Raw genomic sequence first — 17995 nt, forward strand, 5'->3', positions numbered from 1 at the left:
GAGTAGAACATTGCTTAAAACAGGGTTGTTGGTGGAATCATATGATAGAAAAATCTCGGTCGCCGCAAGGGATATATAAATTTATTAGCCAAAATGACCGCCGGAACAAGTGAAAAAGAGGCTGCTGGCCAGCTGCTGGATAACTTGTACCTGGACATGTTCCACCTAATCGAGGAGCACACCCAGTGCCGCGTTAATCTGGAACGGAGCAATGCAAGTGGGGCGATTCTCCTGGCTCGCACTCGGTTCCAGCACGGAGGCAGTAACTCGGTGTCCACGGCTCAGATTCCCACTGAGAACAGTGCCGAGTTCAATGCTCTCTGCCGGGTTGTGGACTCCGAAGATGGCATATGCGTCGAGAGGCAGGCGGTGGACAAATCCAAGGGCTATGTGGAGCCCCTGCACTGGTTCTCGTGAGTACTGATAACGCTTAAATGGGTCATTGTGATAAATGCGCTTTCTTTTTTTTAGGGTTCTGCCGCCCATGAGTTTGCGCCATGCCGTGTCCAAGTTTAAGGATTGCATCGAACTTGTGGCGGAAAGCACAAATTTACAGCGACAGCTGGGAGAAGCTTTGGATTGGATCGCTAAATTGCGTCAGATTGCCCTGCTAAACTAGTTATTAATTACCTACCCGAAATCCATACAATAATTAAGAATAAAGTAGAATTGAAACCGTAATGATGTATTTAGTCAAGTGCCTAAGTACTAGGAGAATGGTAAAATGGTCCTACAATGAATGCCATGGTATGCTCGGTACAGACAACGTTTACCAAAATATTCCAAAACATATTAAACTTTACCTATTATTAATAATGAAAACATTAAAAATCATCATGGCTAGACAACATTGCCTTACCCTAGGAATAAATCAGTTTAATGCTGCTTGCTTGCATGGCATAACTTAATTTATTAAATCGGAAGAATCATAAAATTTTCTATAAATCAACTATATTTCTATTTTCCTTTGGTTTAAAAATAACAAAACAATCGTTTGCTCAAGAAAATGTTTTTAATAAAAAAAAATACGATTTTTTTGTATAGGTCTATAAAACGACTCTTAAGATAAGAGACTGGTCAAAATATATATGTACGTATGTCAAAATGAGCACAAAAAATAAAAATTATCACAAATTATTTTTTTTTTCCAAAACACAAAAGTTTTTAAAATTTTTTTTCAGGAGTATCGTTAATTTATCAAAAAGTTAAAATAATTTTTAAAGTTTTTAAATAGAGTTTTTATAAGCCAATATGTTTAATTAAATTCTTGCATACTTGATTTGTGTTAAATTTGTTTTACGAATTTCACTATTTGTATCTCAAATCGATACAAATATTTTTTTGAAACAAAATTCCGGCTACTTGGGGTTAAAGTTTTCTGCGCTCTCATGTCTGGCGCTGCCACTTAGAGAGAACAGAACTCCCAAGTGGGTAGCGCCGTGCATTCTACTCGTCAGCTGTTTGGATTGTCAACCATTTTCGCTTCGTGTTCTTGGCGAAAAATAAAGTCAAACGCGTAATTCGCTAGTTATTTTTGTTATTGTTATTTTTCATGGTAAGTCCCTTTTTCGTCGTTTTTTGAGACACCAGCTGTTTCCAGACGTGTTCCTTTACCATTTTGAACGCTGGCAGGAGCAGAGGATTGAAACCAAAAATCGATAATTTCCAAACGAAATACAAGCATAAAATTGAAGCAATTAACAAGAAATGTAATCAAATTCTAGCCCGAATAATATAAAAACAGTAGAGGTGAGCATGCAAGCAGGGGAAGATCGGAGGAGCAGATAACAGAAAGCAAACCGACGCCCGAAAAGTGACAGATAGAAGCGTAAGAAGAAGCTGCAGCACAGCGCGGGCCTTTGTTGTTGTGACTGCCACGGATCTGGGGAAAAGCACCTTCCACGCCCTCCAATTCCACACCCACACCTATACGTGCCTATAACCCGCATTGGGCATGAGCGGTGCACGGGATCAGGCGGATCCCCCGCTGCTACAGCTTGAAGACGAGGAGGACCTCATCGGCGACTTTGTCAAGAACCAAACGCCAGCCAGCAGCCAGCTGGCCCCGCTCCTGAATGGCTTCGAATCGACGACTAACCAGTTGACCACAAAAGTAGAGGTGGGTGCGCTCATCTCTTCACCACAATCCTTTGTAATATGTGTGCTCTTTCCATAGATCAACACCATTGGAATGGGCAAACGGAAGACCAGAAGGCGAGGCAGAAAGGGGCGGGAACCCATGTTACTGTCGGTCGATGATGACGAGTACGAGGAGGAGGTGACAGAGGAGAAGAACCACACCAACGGCCTGCCTCCAGGGGAGGAGAGTGCCGGGGGCGATGCCGTGCTTCAGAAACCGCAACTGGATAAGTTGGTCATACTCCACGACGACCACACCGACGACGGCGACGACGAAGATGGCGAGGAAGAAGTGTTGCTGAAGAGGAGCTCAAACCTGCGCAACCAGAGATTCAAAGGTCGCGCTGATGAGAGCATTGAAGGCAGCAGCCAGCAGGCACAGATCATCAGTCACATAGCACCCACGAAGGCAGCCACATCTGCATCGACAGCGGCATCTCCGCTGAAAACCACTTCGCACATTGCCCTCGCCCGTCATTCGCATGACGAGGCTGACGACATCTGCCTGGTGCCAGAAATCGACTTCGAGGGCATGTCTACGGACGCAGGCAGCGACAACCGGGAGTCGCAGCCGCTCCTGGGAGGTGGCAGTGCCAGCCACGGAAGCCGCATCAGCGACCTTTTGGGTGGGCTCGGACGCGGGCACGATCATGTGGAGTTTGTGTCGAACACATTTGGCGGTGAGTGTGCATCAGTCTAACGAAGTCGTACAAGTTACCATATGTGCGGCTTAAAACTCTGTATTCCCCATCCCTTCATTGCCATGTGTGCACTCAAACTAGATTGCTCCTGTTTGCTTTGAGGCTTTATTTATGTAATACTTATCGCTTTGGCCGCCCCCATATTCTGAGTAATAGAAGCGCTAATTCGAATTAGATTTTGCTTACAGGGGGCCTCCCGTTCACCCCGATAAAAAATATATTTTATTATTATTTTTGTTCAATATACTATACAAATGTGGAAGAAAGATTAATAATATAGATCTAGAGAAAAATGAGGTCAGACAGAACTTCCACCTGTAATTGCATACAAGTCCAATTTTTTATTTATTTCACCTTCTAAAATGTGCAGCTTCAAAAAATAGTTCGATTACAAAGCTTAATAGTTCAAATGAAAACAAGTTTAATTTTATGGTGTTTTTTGTAAAAAAAAAACTGTCGAAAACAATCAAATTTAGCTAATTTAATAGTTTAACATAACAGTTTACCATAAAGACAGTTTTAAAGATTTTGAACCATAACCGCCCTTAACGTAAATGGGCTAAGTTCATATCCGGCAGAACGTGCAGATATTTACCAAGACTAGAATATTCGAGATTGTTAAGCCCTTATATTTAAATTTTATGATACATAGACAGAAGTTGATTGCAGTTTTTTATTATTTACTCAACTTTGCTTATATAAGTAAATCATTTATAAATACTAGTATATGTAAAATTATAATTATAATCAATACAATTGAACATTGATCAAGACTTTCAACCCTAACAAGGTCTCACTAGTTCCAAACCTCCTACCGACATAAAACTTCTTTCGTATCGTAATAATAATAATAATAATTTTACTCAAAAGCTTGTAACTTGTATATTAATGCTGATTTAGTTGCATATCGGCCAACAATATCTTTAAGCTGCAATAAGAAGTTTCAAATTTTGATTTATCAAAATCGACTGACAATATCCTTATTACCGGCTCAATCTGTCAAACTGAACGTCTTTTCGCATTTTTAAATGTGAATCAATTTATCGGGTACTACGACTTTATCATATCCTCTTATAGAAACCATAAATGTACAATCATTGTGGACGGCAGTAGACGTAGTGACGAATTGCACTTAATACCTAATTTATTTTAACAAAATAATGTTTATAAAGAATTTAAGGCTTAATTTACAATTAACGAATAGGTCCTCTGGCTGTCAATAAAACGATGGATATTTTAAAAACCTCATTGTTTTTATGATACTAGCCTAATTTTTTTTGATTAACTAGATGTTTTTACAACATTTTGTGCTATTGTGGTATTGGCGCGATCTTGAATCATTTTCGGTGACATGTGTTGCAAAGACGACTCGCCCTACCGCATTTCATCATGTGATGAGTAATAGCTTACAATCCCGTTGCTTTGTATTTCAAAACGAGTATTTTGCATTTGATTTAAGGCAGTCCCAATTGCTTACATTCGTTACTGGAATGGAATGTTTATATCAGGAGGAATGTAGTAGTAACCTTTTGGACCTACACAATCAACTGAACAGAGCTCTCCCGTTGTTCGTCAACTGCTGTAAAGCTTATCGTCATTGCCCCAACTTTCATATTATTTTGTATAGTTGTGCGGTTTCTATTAGATCTAAAACAAAAAATTTTGTGTTGTAAATGTTGGTTCAGTTGGATGTTATCGTGGTCCCTTGCTGCTCTGGTTTACAATCAGTTGAACAGAACTTTACAAATTTCAAGGCCGGCGTTTTTAAAGATGGAACTTGTTCTGTTGGCAACTGTCGCCAATTGGACATAGCCCCATGGCGAAGGCCAACCTTAAGATAGCTAAGGATAACAAGGAGCCATTGTCAGGTCCAAACTTAGTCGCAACTTCTTCCAAACCGAGTGACAATGAGCAGCCTACGACGAGCAATGGTGCGCAGGAGAGCAGGTCCTCAGTGGCTTCCGCCTCCGCGCCTTACGCCTGCATTTGCTGCGAGGGCAAGTGCCAGTTGGAGAAGGACTACCTCGAGACCCAGTCGGAGTTGGAGGGGGATCCTCCCTTCCTGGTCAACTCACCGTCGATGGCGCGGGATTCCAAAGACACAGTCACCGTCAAGATTGTGGCTCCGCGATGCAATTGTGCCAACTGTCCGCTGAAGAACATCTGTAAGTGTGTTTGGCCCTTATCGAAACGCTTTGGCTATGCTAATTGTGACCTGCTTCCCCATTATCAACTGCCAACTGAGTTGACGGCATTTGACTTCACAGCGCATTTAATTCGATTGTGTCTCCATGTCGCGGTTGTCGAGCAGCAGTCGTGAAAACTTTATCCAGCAAGTGTTCACCATTTGCCAGGACTCGCAGGGTGATTTCAACGACAATTTTGACTTCATAGGTATCGGTAGCATTGAGTAACTTCTATATGTTTTAGTCCCTTGCGTTTCATTTGTGTTTCGTGTGGGCTCGTTAAAGTTAATTTTACACAACAGCTGGTCAGGCATTGCCGACTCATTAAAGGCATTTACACGCCTGTTGGCGTATTAATAAATTATTGAGAATACAATTCCAAAGCAAAATTGTCCAATTTGTATGAGAAACTCGCAGTCTGTCTTTGTACTTTGTTTGAGGCTAAGGCATGCGAATCTTTGTCCTTCGCACGAACTTTATTAGTAATTTTAAGCTTGAGCCCGAATAAAACTTTATTTCAATACGATATTCTTTTATACTTACAGATGATCCGCTTTTCTCGGAGATTGTGGCGAAGGCGGAGGGAGCCATCGAGCATGGTGTGCTGCCCGAGCGCATTTACCAGGGTAGCAGTGGTTCCTATTTCGTCAAGGATGCCTCCCATGTGAGTATAAATGCTGGCGGAAATCTTCCAGCCTTTCATGCGCATTGTAGAAGTTTGGTCTTAAAGTTGTAGACCTAAAATTTCCATTTCGTTATCTATCCGCGCAAAGATAAATATATCAGGAAATCGGGGAAGTTTTGCAATTATGATGTTTTTGCAGATCTTTTGGGTTATCCTGCAACAGTCCATTTATTGTGATAAAAATGGTAAATCGGTTCCATAAGTTTTAATAATAAATTTTCTCCGTTTAGCAATGTCTTGCTGTTTTCAAGCCAAAGGATGAGGAACCCTATGGCAGACTGAATCCAAAATGGACCAAATGGATGCATAAGCTGTGCTGCCCTTGTTGTTTTGGTCGTGCTTGTTTGATTCCCAATCAGGGGTAAGCCACTAATATTATGTTTCCGTAAATAATTTTAATAACAAATACAAAAGTGGATTATGCTTAAAAATGGTGACGACAAAAATTAATGTATTAATTCATGTGAAATCTTGAAAAGTGTCCTAAGTCAATATGTAACCTTCAATTAAATATACAAAGTAGTAAAACGACTTAGAAAAGATCTTGTAATTATACATATTTTTGTTTTTTTGGAAAAATGTGACTGTTGTTTTACTGAAAAGCTTTAAATTCAAATTTAATAAATTAAACTACAAATATGAAAGCACTTTCATTATATGATATATTGAACACAAAATTAAAGATTACTTTTATTGGCATAATCCTAATTTATACGACATATTTATGTTATTTCGCCGCTTATTACTTTATCAGAAAATTGAACATTAATTCTGCTAGCTTGGGCTCACTAATTAATTTTATTATTATATTATTATTCAGGTACCTTTCCGAATCAGGTGCAAGCTTGGTCGATCGAAAGCTTAATCTGAATGTGGTTCCAAAGACGCGTGTGGTTAGACTGGTGGCCGAAAGCTTTAACTACGCCCGCATTGATCGCCAAAAGGCTAAGCTGAAGAAGCGTATCAAGGAGCACTATCCATCGGCCCACTTCAACAGGATGAGCCTTCCCCTGAAGGTAATCAAAATCTCAGAAAATAATGCAATAAGTTTTTTCAACATTCGAAATTCTTTGCAGACTGGCTCCTTCCAGCTCTTCGTGGAGGGCTACAAGGATGCAGACTACTGGCTGCGTCGTTTCGACAGCGAACCTTTGCCGCCGTCGGTGGCCAAGTCCTTTCAGTTGCAGTTTGAGCGCCTTGTTGTCCTTGACTATATCATTCGCAACACGGACCGAGGCAACGATAATTGGTTAATAAAGTACATTGCCCCAAAGGTCACGGGCCAGGTGGGCGGCACCGGGGGCCGGACTATGCATGGTGTAGTGCGTCCCAAATTGCCCGGTGCTTCGGAAATCGTTGATCTAAACGAGCAGCAGGGTAATCGGAATGTAAAGGCCGATGGTGTCTTAAGAAATCATCCGGCGGGAGAAGCAGCCACAAATGGGCAGCAGGACAGCAGCAGCCTGGCCAGCAGCGAAGATGAGCCCTCCTCGAGATCCCCAACGTCGGAGCCCGAATGGAATGTGGTGAACTCAGCCTTTATCCGAATCGCTGCCATCGACAACGGCCTGGCCTTTCCATTCAAGCATCCGGACTCATGGCGAGCCTATCCCTACCATTGGGCTTGGTTGCCACAAGCGAAGATCCCCTTTAGCGACGAAATCAAGGACCATGTCCTCCCCCAGTTATCAGATATGAACTTTGTAGAGGAGATTTGCACGGAGTTGTTGTATCTGTTCCAGCAGGATCGCGGCTTTGACAAGCGTCTGTTCGAGCGACAGATGTCCGTGATGCGGGGCCAGATCCTCAATCTCACTCAGGCACTGAGGGATGGCAAGTCACCAGTGCAATTGGTTCAAATGCCAGCCGTTATTGTGGAGCGGTGAGTATTCCACGATTGTTAAATACTAGGGTTTAACAGCTTAGAATGATTGTCTCTGTTTTACAAGTAGTCAAGACTCTTAATTGCAAGTTATATTACCAAAAAATTTAATTTGTTTCAATTATTTAATTTGTTTTCAAAAAAGTCTGATATTTTAATGAATTTTTAGAATTCTAAGAACTGCCACTAAATCAAAAGAGCAATCGTTTTTTGCAATACATACTAAGCCCTGTTCTGCCTGTACTACTATAAATGATTTATTTTTCCTTGTCTTACCATGAACGGAATATTAAAGTTTATTCAAATTGTCTACTAAATACCTTCTCTTATCTATCGGTTTCTTTACAGATCCAGCGGCAGTCGTTTCTTTTCATTTACGCAGCGCTTCCAAAACAAGAGCCCTTTCTTCTCTTGGTGGTAAAATTACCCATCTAATAATAAAATAGTTAGGTTACTCTCTAACTTTTGTCCATTTTCAGCTAAATGGCCATGGAGGAGCCCTTGCTTACCCCACCAAAAACCAAAACGTGCAGTCCGGACCTGCCGCCTCATCATCATCATGTATATGCGCCTCGTTGTTTTCTAGTATATTTCTAAATCGTAGTCAGTTGCTGTCGGCGAGGAGCCCAGAAATGTTTTTGTTAAATGTTAGTTTTCTTATGGCCAAAAGAACCAAGTCATACGGTTTGGCTTACCCAAGGTTATATATGTTTGTCATGTGTTTGTATAGTCAATTGTTTGTGCATAAAATAAGATGAAATCGAAAGATCCTGAAGAGTGAATTCAGTGAGGTTATTTTGAAAACAAACGCTCAACCGGTTTATACTTTTAGTTTCTTTATCATTTAACTATTACTTATTATTGGAATAATCAAAACTCATTTACATTCGTTAGCACTCGAAGCATCATTGAATTAGTTAAACTTACTCATGTATGGATGCCTATTGTTGTTTACATTAACATATATTTAATGGTTTCCTTTTAAAAACTGTCATTTAATTTATTTATAATGTACGGAGCATCCTGCCCCAAACTAGTTGGAGTTTATGAAGAAAGGTATCTTAGTAATGTGAAAGTATATAAATCAAGCAAAAATACATATATATATATAGTATATAAAAAATTGTTTATATGTTAAAGGCAAGCCTTATATTAACATCAAAACATTATTATTATTATAACCTTTGAACAGATCGTTATGGAACATATAAATCCCTGAGCTTATTACTTAATAACAAAATAACTTAAGGCATTTAGCATCTACACATTATCCTTATGAACTCTTAACATTTAACATTCAACGGTTGAGCATTAATGGAATCCTTAAAAGAGCCAATCATCGGAGGCATCGGACGTCAGTCTACTAACCAAGACAACCCTACATGGGCTGCCATTATTTTTAATTTGCTCGCCGATCTCCTGGCCATCGATGGTACAAGGGCCTCCAGAATCCTTTGATTTCCCAGGACTATCATGGGATTCATTATGTTCCGTGGGTATAGCAACCGGCTCGGCAACAGGGCACGTGTCTGGTGGCAAGGCTTCGTTTTTAATTTCTATTTCAATATCATAAGACATTTCTGGTTCTAAGGGTTCGTTTGCAATGATTATTTCAGATTCTGGGCAGGTTTCTGGTCCCAGGGGTTCGTTTTTAATGACTATTTCAGAATCTTGATTAATATCCTTTTCTGTGGTGCTGGATAAAATAGTTATATGGTCCGCTGGCACGGCCGTTTGCCAGTCATCCTCTCCATCCCCGTTCCCATGAGAAGCATTCTCATCCTCAGGACTTAAAGACATTGAACTCTCTAAGCTCATTTTTGGAAAAATAAATTTTGGCGTGGCTAGAAAAGAGGAAATCGATGGCTGATACCCTGTACTCAGCATAGAGGCCCGTCCTTCGTACTTGTACCACTGGGTAGGTACATCTCCAGTGACAAAGAGATCTCGACCCACGGGAACTGTGCTTATGACTCTCTTGGGCTTAAGGAAGCGAACGAAACGCTCCAACTCTTTGTAGCTGGAGTGTTCCGAGTACTCAATGCCAATCGTGCTGATTCGCTTTCCATATGAGGGCTTGCTATTTTTTTCCCATCCACTGGGTCTTATGCCCAACAACATATCGTATTGGTCCTCGAATAGACTGAAATATTCAACCAGACTCTGAAAAAAAAACGATTAGAATTTTTTAAGCTGTATTTGTATATCAATCTGTCTAGAAAGGTTTCCTTATCGAATTAAATAAGCGGTCAGATTTCTCAAGACAATTTTTTACTAACATAATTTAACAGTAAAATTATGTGGACACAACCTTAAAAAATGTCTTGAGATATTGTTAGTCAAAGAAATCTGTTAAACACCGAGATGAATATTTCCAAACCTACCGGATAGCTGATTTTTCCCATACTAAGAACGTGCAAGTTTGCTGCGCGGGGATCGTCTGTTAACACGAATTCCAAATCTGGCCAGTTGAGGCATTTGACTGCCGTGCTGCGAGTTGTCTCCGTCCAGACTTTCAGTGTGAACTCTTTCGCCAGGGCCAGCCAGATTTTCTCCTTTCCTATCACATAAGAGCCGCAGACGATGAGGATTCGCTTGGCCGGATTTCTCTCAATGAAGGCCCGCACTAACTCTACCGCTCGATCGACGCTCTCGGTTTGGTGGCAAAAGTCGTAGTTCTTGTTCATGTAGGTCGTGTCCAGGTAGAGCAGATCGAGGTTTGTGTGGTTCCAGAAGATCGGCAGGGATTCCATTTCGGCGCAGGCTCGAAAGTCTCCAGTGTGCAGAATGCTTTTGCCAGAGCTCAATTGAAAATAAAACATTAGTGCCCCGGGACAGCTGCATAGAGTAAACAGAAAGATTAGTAAACAACAAGTTTGTAAAATTATTTCCCCTACTGATTTGCTTCCAAGGCGGTCACTTGAACGTCATCCACCATTAGAGTCTGGTCCACTTCAATCTCGTTGATGCACACCTCGTCGACCTTGATAAAGGTTCGCACCAAGCGCGCAGTAATGGGACTCATGAATAGGGAGTAGCAGAACTTTTTGTTCAGGCCTATGTAGTGATCTGCATGGTAGTGGGTTAGGAAGTAATGTGTGACTCCATTTATATCGCCAAACTGAAAGCCGTCGACACAGAAAGATGTTCCCTCTACGACTTTATAAGGCGGGCACGGCTTTGGAGTCTTTTTTTTTCGTCCAGTACCTCTGTTTGAATTTTGGACCTGGGGGCTTTCTTTTGGGATTGTACCCATTGATCGCTTTAGAGAGGATGCCGCTGAGGGTCTTATGGACCGAGGGGAAGTTTTCAGTGTAACTGGACTGCTCGGGGAGCACTTAGAACTTCTGAGCCTCGCTGCTGGTATAGAATTCCCTGTTGAACTATGGTAGGTGGTCGCTAGGGACTTCTCCATGATGGTCCGATCGCCCTCGTCCTCGGAGCATAGGTCAATCACATCCGCTTCAGGGAGGCTTGTGTTCTCCTTGCCCTTCACTAAGCGACCAGGTTGTACTCTCTTCTCGGGCGGCTTTAAATTTAGAGTATCCGTGGACGTTGTGGATGCGGTGGTGGACTCGTCAAACAGCCGTTTGCGTCCCCTAGAGTTTCCCTTTCCCTTGGCCACTGGGGGATTCACAGCCTTAGCGGATGACTGGGGCACTGGCACCATGTTGACTTTGTAGCTCTTGGCGGCGCTTTTGAAGAATGAATCGATTCGCATTTGCCCTTGCAGCGGCGTCTTCTTGCTGGAACGCTTAGCCACAGTGCTGGGTATGATTTCGGCATTGTTTATCTCCGATTTAGACTGGAATTTCTTTGTTGTGGTAGCCGCACGAGTTTTTCCCGCTCTTTTTTTTTCTGGCGTTCTGACTTCTCTGATTGGCGTAGGTTCGGGCTCCACATTTATGCCCGTGGTAGCCTGCAGTTCTGCGAATGTTTTTATCTTTATTTTTCCGACATTGGACATCTTGTTTACTAGTAACTCGACGAAAACGCGAAACGGATCGCAAGGACGGTTTCAGTGTTGGAAAACTACTAAATATTTTTTGCCCAAGGCAAGGCCACACTAAACAATGAATGATCGAGCTCGAAATCCAAAACAAAATATTAAATCCATTAAGCCCTGTTCACACTAAGATGACTTCTCTGTGAAGTCTGAACAACATTGTGATTTACCTATTGGGCTTTCGGCTTTAGTTTCAATCGTAATAAAGGTCCTAATATGAAAATTTTCATTTGACAACAATCTAGCTTTGAAATGGGAAATATAAAATCCATGTTTTCCCGCATTCCCAGTTAAGCTGTTTTTGTGGACTGCTTATTGATGGTGATATTAAAAGGGCTACTTTGGAATTCCGCCGTTGATCCGGCAAGCTCAACATGGCATAGACGAAGAGGTAAGAGTTTTGTAATGACGTAACAAAGTCACTTTATTTTTTCCCCTTTTTTTTTGTATTTTTGTTGAGCACGGTACACAAAGATGGACCTTGTTTTCGTGTATTTTAAAATTTTTTTTTAAGATCCCAAAAAGCGGGAACAGGTGTTCTATTCTGAAGAGGTAAAAGCCGGTCATAAGTTAATCAGGATGTGTGTTTTTAGGACACTCAACAACCCAAAGACTCAGCCCCAGTGCAATATCCAATTTCCACAGTTCCATTAAAGACCAATATATTCTTATATTGGTCTTTGGTTCCAACCATTTGAGGAATAATTCTAGAGGGATTGGGTTTATCGACTGATGTAAAACTCATGTTCAAAGTTCAGATAAATGTATAATTATTTACTCATAGTATTTGATAATATTTTTAAAACAGTTTGATATAGTTAAAAGGCCCCCCAAAGGCTCAGTAGAAGCACGAGCTTCACATGTCTAAAATTCCAGCCGTTCCACTGGGGTGTGCTCTGTGAGATTTGGGTATAAACCAGAGGCAGTGGGAAGGTATGTGGGAGGTCAAGAAATTCTTTTCAATTTTTGAAATGTATAAACCTTTATCTCAGGACATAAAATAAAAATAGCTTAGAAATATGTTTGTTGTGATGTAGTCAAAATAACCTTTACCCCTCGTGTCTCTTGAATAATGCTCAGTTTCGGAGTTTTCTATTTGTCAAAAACACATCCCGATCCGCTGGGATATGCTTTGGATATAAATGAAGTTTTACTCTAAAATTCAGGCAAGCGATATTTTAATCGGTGTATGATTTAATGTTGCCTCGCCAATTTCATCGTTATCGAATTTCTTTCATCTCTTGTTAAAACAAAAACAATACAAAGTCAAAACGTTGAAAAATAACCTATTTATTTTGGGACTTATTAAGCTGGGCCTGTTCGTCCGCGCCTTCAGCATGGCGTGGCGTTCCGTGGGAGCCAATAATGAGGACCTGATACGACAACTGAAGGGTGAGCCGTTCTACATGTTTGCCCAGCGGTAAGAGATAATAATAGAACCGAAACCCCAAAGATCACGGTGTCATAGCCAGTGATGCGGTGGCCAAGGCGATGAAGGAGACCGACCGCAAGCACTACTCTCCGCGGAACCCCTACATGGACGCCCCGCAACCAATCGGAGGAGGTGTCACCATCAGTGCACCTCATATGGTAACTTAAGAGGCCTGGGCTAAAAATCACTAGTTTGTGTCATAAATTATATTTCAAAATCAATGAATCGAATAGACCTTTTAGCATAATTGTTACTCTTGCGCACAGAATGTTTTATTCTATTGTTTTTACTTAAATTCGATTGGAGATTTAAGGTAAATTGGTTAGGGAAATTCTAATTCTATTCCATGCAGATAGTTTGATCGAATTTCACAAGAACATAATTTAACAGGGTTGTTTAGAAAACCTTAAAGGATTATTGTTCAATAGCTTCTCTGTCTCAATCTCCAGCATGCCTTTGCCTTGGAGTATCTGCGGGACCAACTGAAGCCCGGTGCCCATGTGCTGGACGTGGGCTCTGGATCAGGATACCTGACGGCCTGCTTCTATCGTTACATCAAGGCTAAGGGCGTCGATGCAGAGACCCGCATCGTGGGCATCGAGCACCAGGCGGATTTGGTGCGGCTTAGCAAGGCCAACTTGAACACCGACGACCGCAGCATGCTCGACTCTGGTCATTTGCTGATCGTGGAGGGCGATGGGCGCAAGGGATACCCCGCCAGTGCCCCCTATAACGCCATCCATGTGGGAGCTGCAGCTCCGGACACGCCTACCGAACTGATAAATCAACTGGCAAACGGTGGGCGCCTCATAGTTCCCGTCGGACCCGATGGCGGCTCTCAGTACATGCAGCAGGTGGGCAAGGATCTGCTGTTCACTATTAACTCCAGTAATTTAAAGAAATCGTTCTCCACAGTACGACAAGGACGCCAATGGGAAGGTGGAGATGACTCGTCTCATGGGCGTTATGTACGTGCCGCTCACGGATCTACGCTCCTGACTGCACCGAGTGGGAAGGACGCTAGTTGTGGTGCTGATGCTCGGCCTGATTCTCTACCAACTTTGGGCTTATCGCTTGAATTACTAATCCAATCACAATTTAAAAGCTTGTTTTCACATTGAGTTTAATTAAATAAGTTTCCTGAACAAACCCATTATTATATTTTTGATTGCACAGGTACATAGGAGTAACTATGCGAACTAGGAAAACAATTATTATAAAAAATAAAATTAGGTATTTTAAATTTTTTTTTAGGAAATAAAAATTTTGAATCTAAAAACCAGAATTAAAAAAATGTAAAACTGAAAAATTTGATGCAAGTTTTAAAGTAATCATAAATCATACAAAAGTTTTGGGCAAACCAAAATCTACACAATATAATAAAATAACAAGCCAAAGTTTATTTACCCTTGCACTAACAACTAAGAAAAGTGAATTAATGTGTCATAGTTATTTTAATATCTCTTAATTATATTGATAAACAAAGAAGCTATCACGATTTTTCCAGAGTAAAACAATTTTTTTTAACTGAAAACATATTATTGACCTCCATTAAACGACTATATCTCGAGACTTAAGTTATATATATTATATATATCTATAAATTGTACTATCTTTTTCATATCCGCTTTATGATATGGTCCTTTCGACTTTTGTATTTCCTGCAAAAAAATATGTTTTTGTGCAGAATAGTTTTATATTTTTTCCAGACGCCTTCGTACTACGCTTTTATCACAATTTCACTTGACATTAATGTCAAAGTCTTAGTCCTTTTTTGTTGTTTAAATCGTAGTCTTCCAGTACTCAAAGGGAGCTCGACGTGAGTTGATCACAGGTTCTCCCAGCAATTAAAAAATAATACAAAAAAAAAACCGGTAAAAAACGCGATTTATTATGTAGTAAAAGTGAAATAAATCCAAAAAGTAAGGCGATAAGCTTTAAGGATAGTCTTAGAAGACAAGGTGTGGATGCTTTTCCTTAAAAGGACTTTACTAACTAGCTTAGTTAAATGGAAAGGTTTGATTGGTGATAAGACTTAGACCTTTAGAAGGGTGTGTAGTTTCCCTCATAGATCTAAATTCTTAATTTCAGTGAGTTGGTAAGCTTTTCTTTGGTTAAATGGGAAACTAAAAATTGTTAAGAAAATGGAATTGGAAGCTAGGGCTCTGCGGTTGGGAGGTAATATCGTTCTGGTAAGTTTTGACTGTGGCGTGCTGTGCCATTGATTTAACATTCAAAAAAATAAATGAGGCGCCTTTGTTACCTTTTAACTGGTACTTTCAATTGTTTTCAATATATTTAAAATTTCGATTGGCAAAAGGAAGTTTAGTTTCAACCTGACATCGCCAATCGAACCGCTGCCATCTCTAGTGGCAGAATGTGGCAGTTTGAAAACAAAAAGACAACTGAAATGAAAGCCTCGAACAATGAAGTGCACGCTAAGGACGAGGGTTTTCGCAAAAAGACCTTTTCGCGGCGTTCACTGGCTGCGATATCGCTGCACAGCACAGGTCGGGAGCTCGGCGACGGAGTGTCCCAGTGGCTGTCCCTCAATCTCAAGGAGGACATTAAAAACCTTCTAAACGAGGCGGGCAAATACATGCGGCGCATCCGGGATCACCAGGTGTGTCTGTCGCACGTCCAGCAAGCCGTCCGGATGGACGATAACCTGCCCACGGATGTGTTCTTTAGACTGATTCTTCGCGAAGATTTCTCACGGCCGCTTGCGGTAAAGGGTCGCACCGCGATCGGAGCTCCAACCTCCGAACCTTGCACCGTGCAGCTTTTTTCCGACCTGGAATCCCAAGCGGAGATTTCTCTGGAGCCGGCTCCCTCCCTCCATTCGGGATGGCTAAAACTGGAGCAGGTGCTGCTGAAGGACTGCAAACGCTATCCGTTGACCAAGGAGCAGCAGTCCTTTTACGAGCTGATCACCGAGGCCTGCGTGGGGTCCTCAGAGTCACGGCGCCAGCGGGCGCTCCAAACCCTCTCCACAGATCCCTCGCTAGAGGTGCTGCTGCCCACGTTGAGCGAGTTCATCGCGGACTCGGTGGTCGTCAACGTGACCCAGCAGAACTTATCACTGCTCCTCTATCTGATGCGCATGGTCAGAGCCCTTTTGGGAAACTCTAGGTTGAGTTTGTTACAATATGTGAGTATTTGGCACTGTGGCATAAGAGCAGCTGAAGAATGCATATGCATCTGTTGCGTTGTAGCTCCACCAGATCCTGCCGGCTGTTCTATCCTGCCTGCTGACCAAACAGGCCTGCCCATCCCCGGGCTTAGAGGATCACTGGGCCTTGAGAGAGTACTCGGGTAACATCATGGCCCAGATCGTGCGCCACTTTGACGCCGCCGACAACAGCATCCTGCCCAGAGTTATTGGGCAAGTACTGAGAATATAGCTACCTTTGCCACTTTCCAAGAGCGGAACTCCTTTTTCATATATCATATATCTGTCGGTTCCTTGACTTTAAAATAATCTTTCAAATTCAAGGATTCGCTTGCGGCTTAACTTATTCTTGGTCGGCTCGGAATCCGGGTTGATCTAGGCTATTATAAGGGCTATATAATGGTTGAGCTTTGTAAATGGATACATAGTATTCATTGTATTCTATTCTTAAAATGTTTAGTTCTCCTCACGTGTATGTCGTAGGGTGGAACACCGCTAATTAGGAGTAGTACATCATCGCGCTTCATAAAAAATAGTGAATTTCAATATTGTATGCATGATATATCACTTTTTAAATTAAAATAACTTAGCGAATTAAGTTGAAAAAAAAAACTGAACTCCCAGTTGTCCACATCTGGTGCAAAAAAGAAGAGCACTTTGATAAACAATATATAAAACTTTTTCAATTCAAAATATTTTAAAATGTTTAAAAATTATTTTATTTCTTATGGGGAACCCTTCCCCATGCTACAAAAAATGCGTTCTGAAACCTTCTACACCAAATCCGGGATACGCTACTGCTCTCATTAGTACATATATTGTAGTCTTAACTTCTATTTACATTGCAGGATCTACAAAAGTGCTCTTTGCATGCAGCCACTAACGACGGTGTTCGGGGCAGTCATCGGCCTGGGAAAGATGGGCAATCACGTGGTGCGGTCTTGCATTTTGCCTCAAATAGCATACCTTTCTGGACGGATCGAGCCTCATCTGACTGTCAACGGGTGCTCCAGCTCCAGCCTAGACAAGCTTGCCGCCAAGTACATTCGCCACCGTGTTGTGAAAATATGCACCAAGGTACTAAAGAACATTCCCGATGCGGCGGATCTCCCGGAGCAGTTTGCCGTCGCATACGGATTTTTGGGTCCGTCCTTGTGCGAATCCATTATTGTAGAGCGCATCAAGGTGGAGGTGATGGCTGCAGCTAAGGCGGAGACGGAAGAGGCGTCCAGAATGCAGCAAGCTAAAACAACTTCCGAGCTCCACAAGAACCCAACCGCTTTTATTTCTACCAATCAGATGCCCAGCAACGGTGTTCGTCGAACCAACGATATTCCCCAATCTGGGTCTAATTTTCCTCCCACGAATGGTCTAACCGGCAAGGTTCCACCGCGGATATCATACAGTCCAATGTCCCATTTAAATATGCATTCGATCACTGGGAAACCCGTGGATTGTGTGGTGTCTCAACCCGCGCAGGTTCCGATGCCTCAATTTAGAAACAATTTAATCCCGCCTACTTCCAAGCATTCCTTCTCTCCAGCCAGTAATGGAATACTCCCAAAGTCAAACAATCTGTTTGTTTTGCCACCTAACAAAAATGGATTTGTTCCTCCATCAAGCAATAATGGCAGAAAGCCCATTAACTATTTACTTAAATAACAATTTTAAAGGAAAAAGTTTCTGAAAAATAGATGTGAAATGTTCACAGCTGCAATATTAATAAAGCTTTTGCGATTCCTACCTTTGAAAAGCCGAATAAATCTGCCCTGCCCTGGAAATATTATATTCC

The 17995-nt window shown here is 41.7% G+C and overlaps 5 protein-coding genes across 6 annotated transcripts; 4 read left to right on the forward strand and 1 right to left on the reverse strand.

The window, feature by feature from the left end:
* The first annotated feature begins 5 nt into the window (after positions 1-5).
* LOC108039685 lies at positions 6-681 on the forward strand. The gene is made up of 2 exons (XM_017116763.2): positions 6-413; positions 472-681. The coding sequence occupies exons 1-2, from the start codon at positions 94-96 to the stop codon at positions 617-619; spliced, it is 468 nt and encodes a 155-aa protein (XP_016972252.2). The 5' UTR covers positions 6-93; the 3' UTR covers positions 620-681.
* Positions 682-1428: 747 nt separating this feature from the next.
* LOC108039681 (phosphatidylinositol 4-kinase type 2-alpha) lies at positions 1429-8375 on the forward strand. Of its 2 annotated transcripts, XM_017116757.2 has the most exons (9): positions 1429-1555; positions 1725-2119; positions 2177-2819; positions 5572-5690; positions 5942-6072; positions 6532-6727; positions 6788-7593; positions 7942-8010; positions 8073-8375. In XM_017116757.2, exons 2-9 carry the CDS (start codon positions 1955-1957, stop codon positions 8074-8076), a joined length of 2133 nt encoding a protein of 710 aa, XP_016972246.1. In that variant the 5' UTR covers positions 1429-1555; positions 1725-1954; the 3' UTR covers positions 8077-8375. The 2 variants fall into 2 exon arrangements, with proteins under 2 accessions (XP_016972246.1, XP_016972247.1); XM_017116758.2 differs by lacking the exons at positions 1429-1555; positions 1725-2119; positions 2177-2819 and adding an exon at positions 4466-5005.
* A 134-nt stretch (positions 8376-8509) lies between these two features.
* LOC108039679 (DNA cross-link repair 1A protein) lies at positions 8510-11633 on the reverse strand. Its single transcript, XM_017116755.2, has 3 exons — positions 10491-11633; positions 9978-10431; positions 8510-9756 (listed from the first exon to the last, which is right to left on the reverse strand). The coding sequence occupies exons 1-3, from the start codon at positions 11558-11560 to the stop codon at positions 8917-8919; spliced, it is 2364 nt and encodes a 787-aa protein (XP_016972244.2). The 5' UTR covers positions 11561-11633; the 3' UTR covers positions 8510-8916.
* Positions 11634-12680: 1047 nt separating this feature from the next.
* Positions 12681-14184, forward strand: LOC108039688 (protein-L-isoaspartate(D-aspartate) O-methyltransferase). The gene is made up of 4 exons (XM_017116765.2): positions 12681-12991; positions 13053-13189; positions 13481-13885; positions 13947-14184. The coding sequence occupies exons 1-4, from the start codon at positions 12937-12939 to the stop codon at positions 14028-14030; spliced, it is 681 nt and encodes a 226-aa protein (XP_016972254.1). The 5' UTR covers positions 12681-12936; the 3' UTR covers positions 14031-14184.
* Positions 14185-15275: 1091 nt separating this feature from the next.
* On the forward strand, positions 15276-17980 carry LOC108039687 (transcription initiation factor TFIID subunit 6). Its single transcript, XM_017116764.2, has 3 exons — positions 15276-16182; positions 16247-16416; positions 17052-17980. Exons 1-3 carry the CDS (start codon positions 15409-15411, stop codon positions 17863-17865), a joined length of 1758 nt encoding a protein of 585 aa, XP_016972253.1. The 5' UTR covers positions 15276-15408; the 3' UTR covers positions 17866-17980.
* The last annotated feature ends 15 nt before the right edge of the window (positions 17981-17995 follow it).

This window comes from Drosophila rhopaloa, unplaced genomic scaffold, assembly GCF_018152115.1.
Source record: "Drosophila rhopaloa isolate 14029-0021.01 unplaced genomic scaffold, ASM1815211v1 contig_155, whole genome shotgun sequence".
NCBI lineage: Eukaryota > Metazoa > Arthropoda > Insecta > Diptera > Drosophilidae > Drosophila > Drosophila rhopaloa.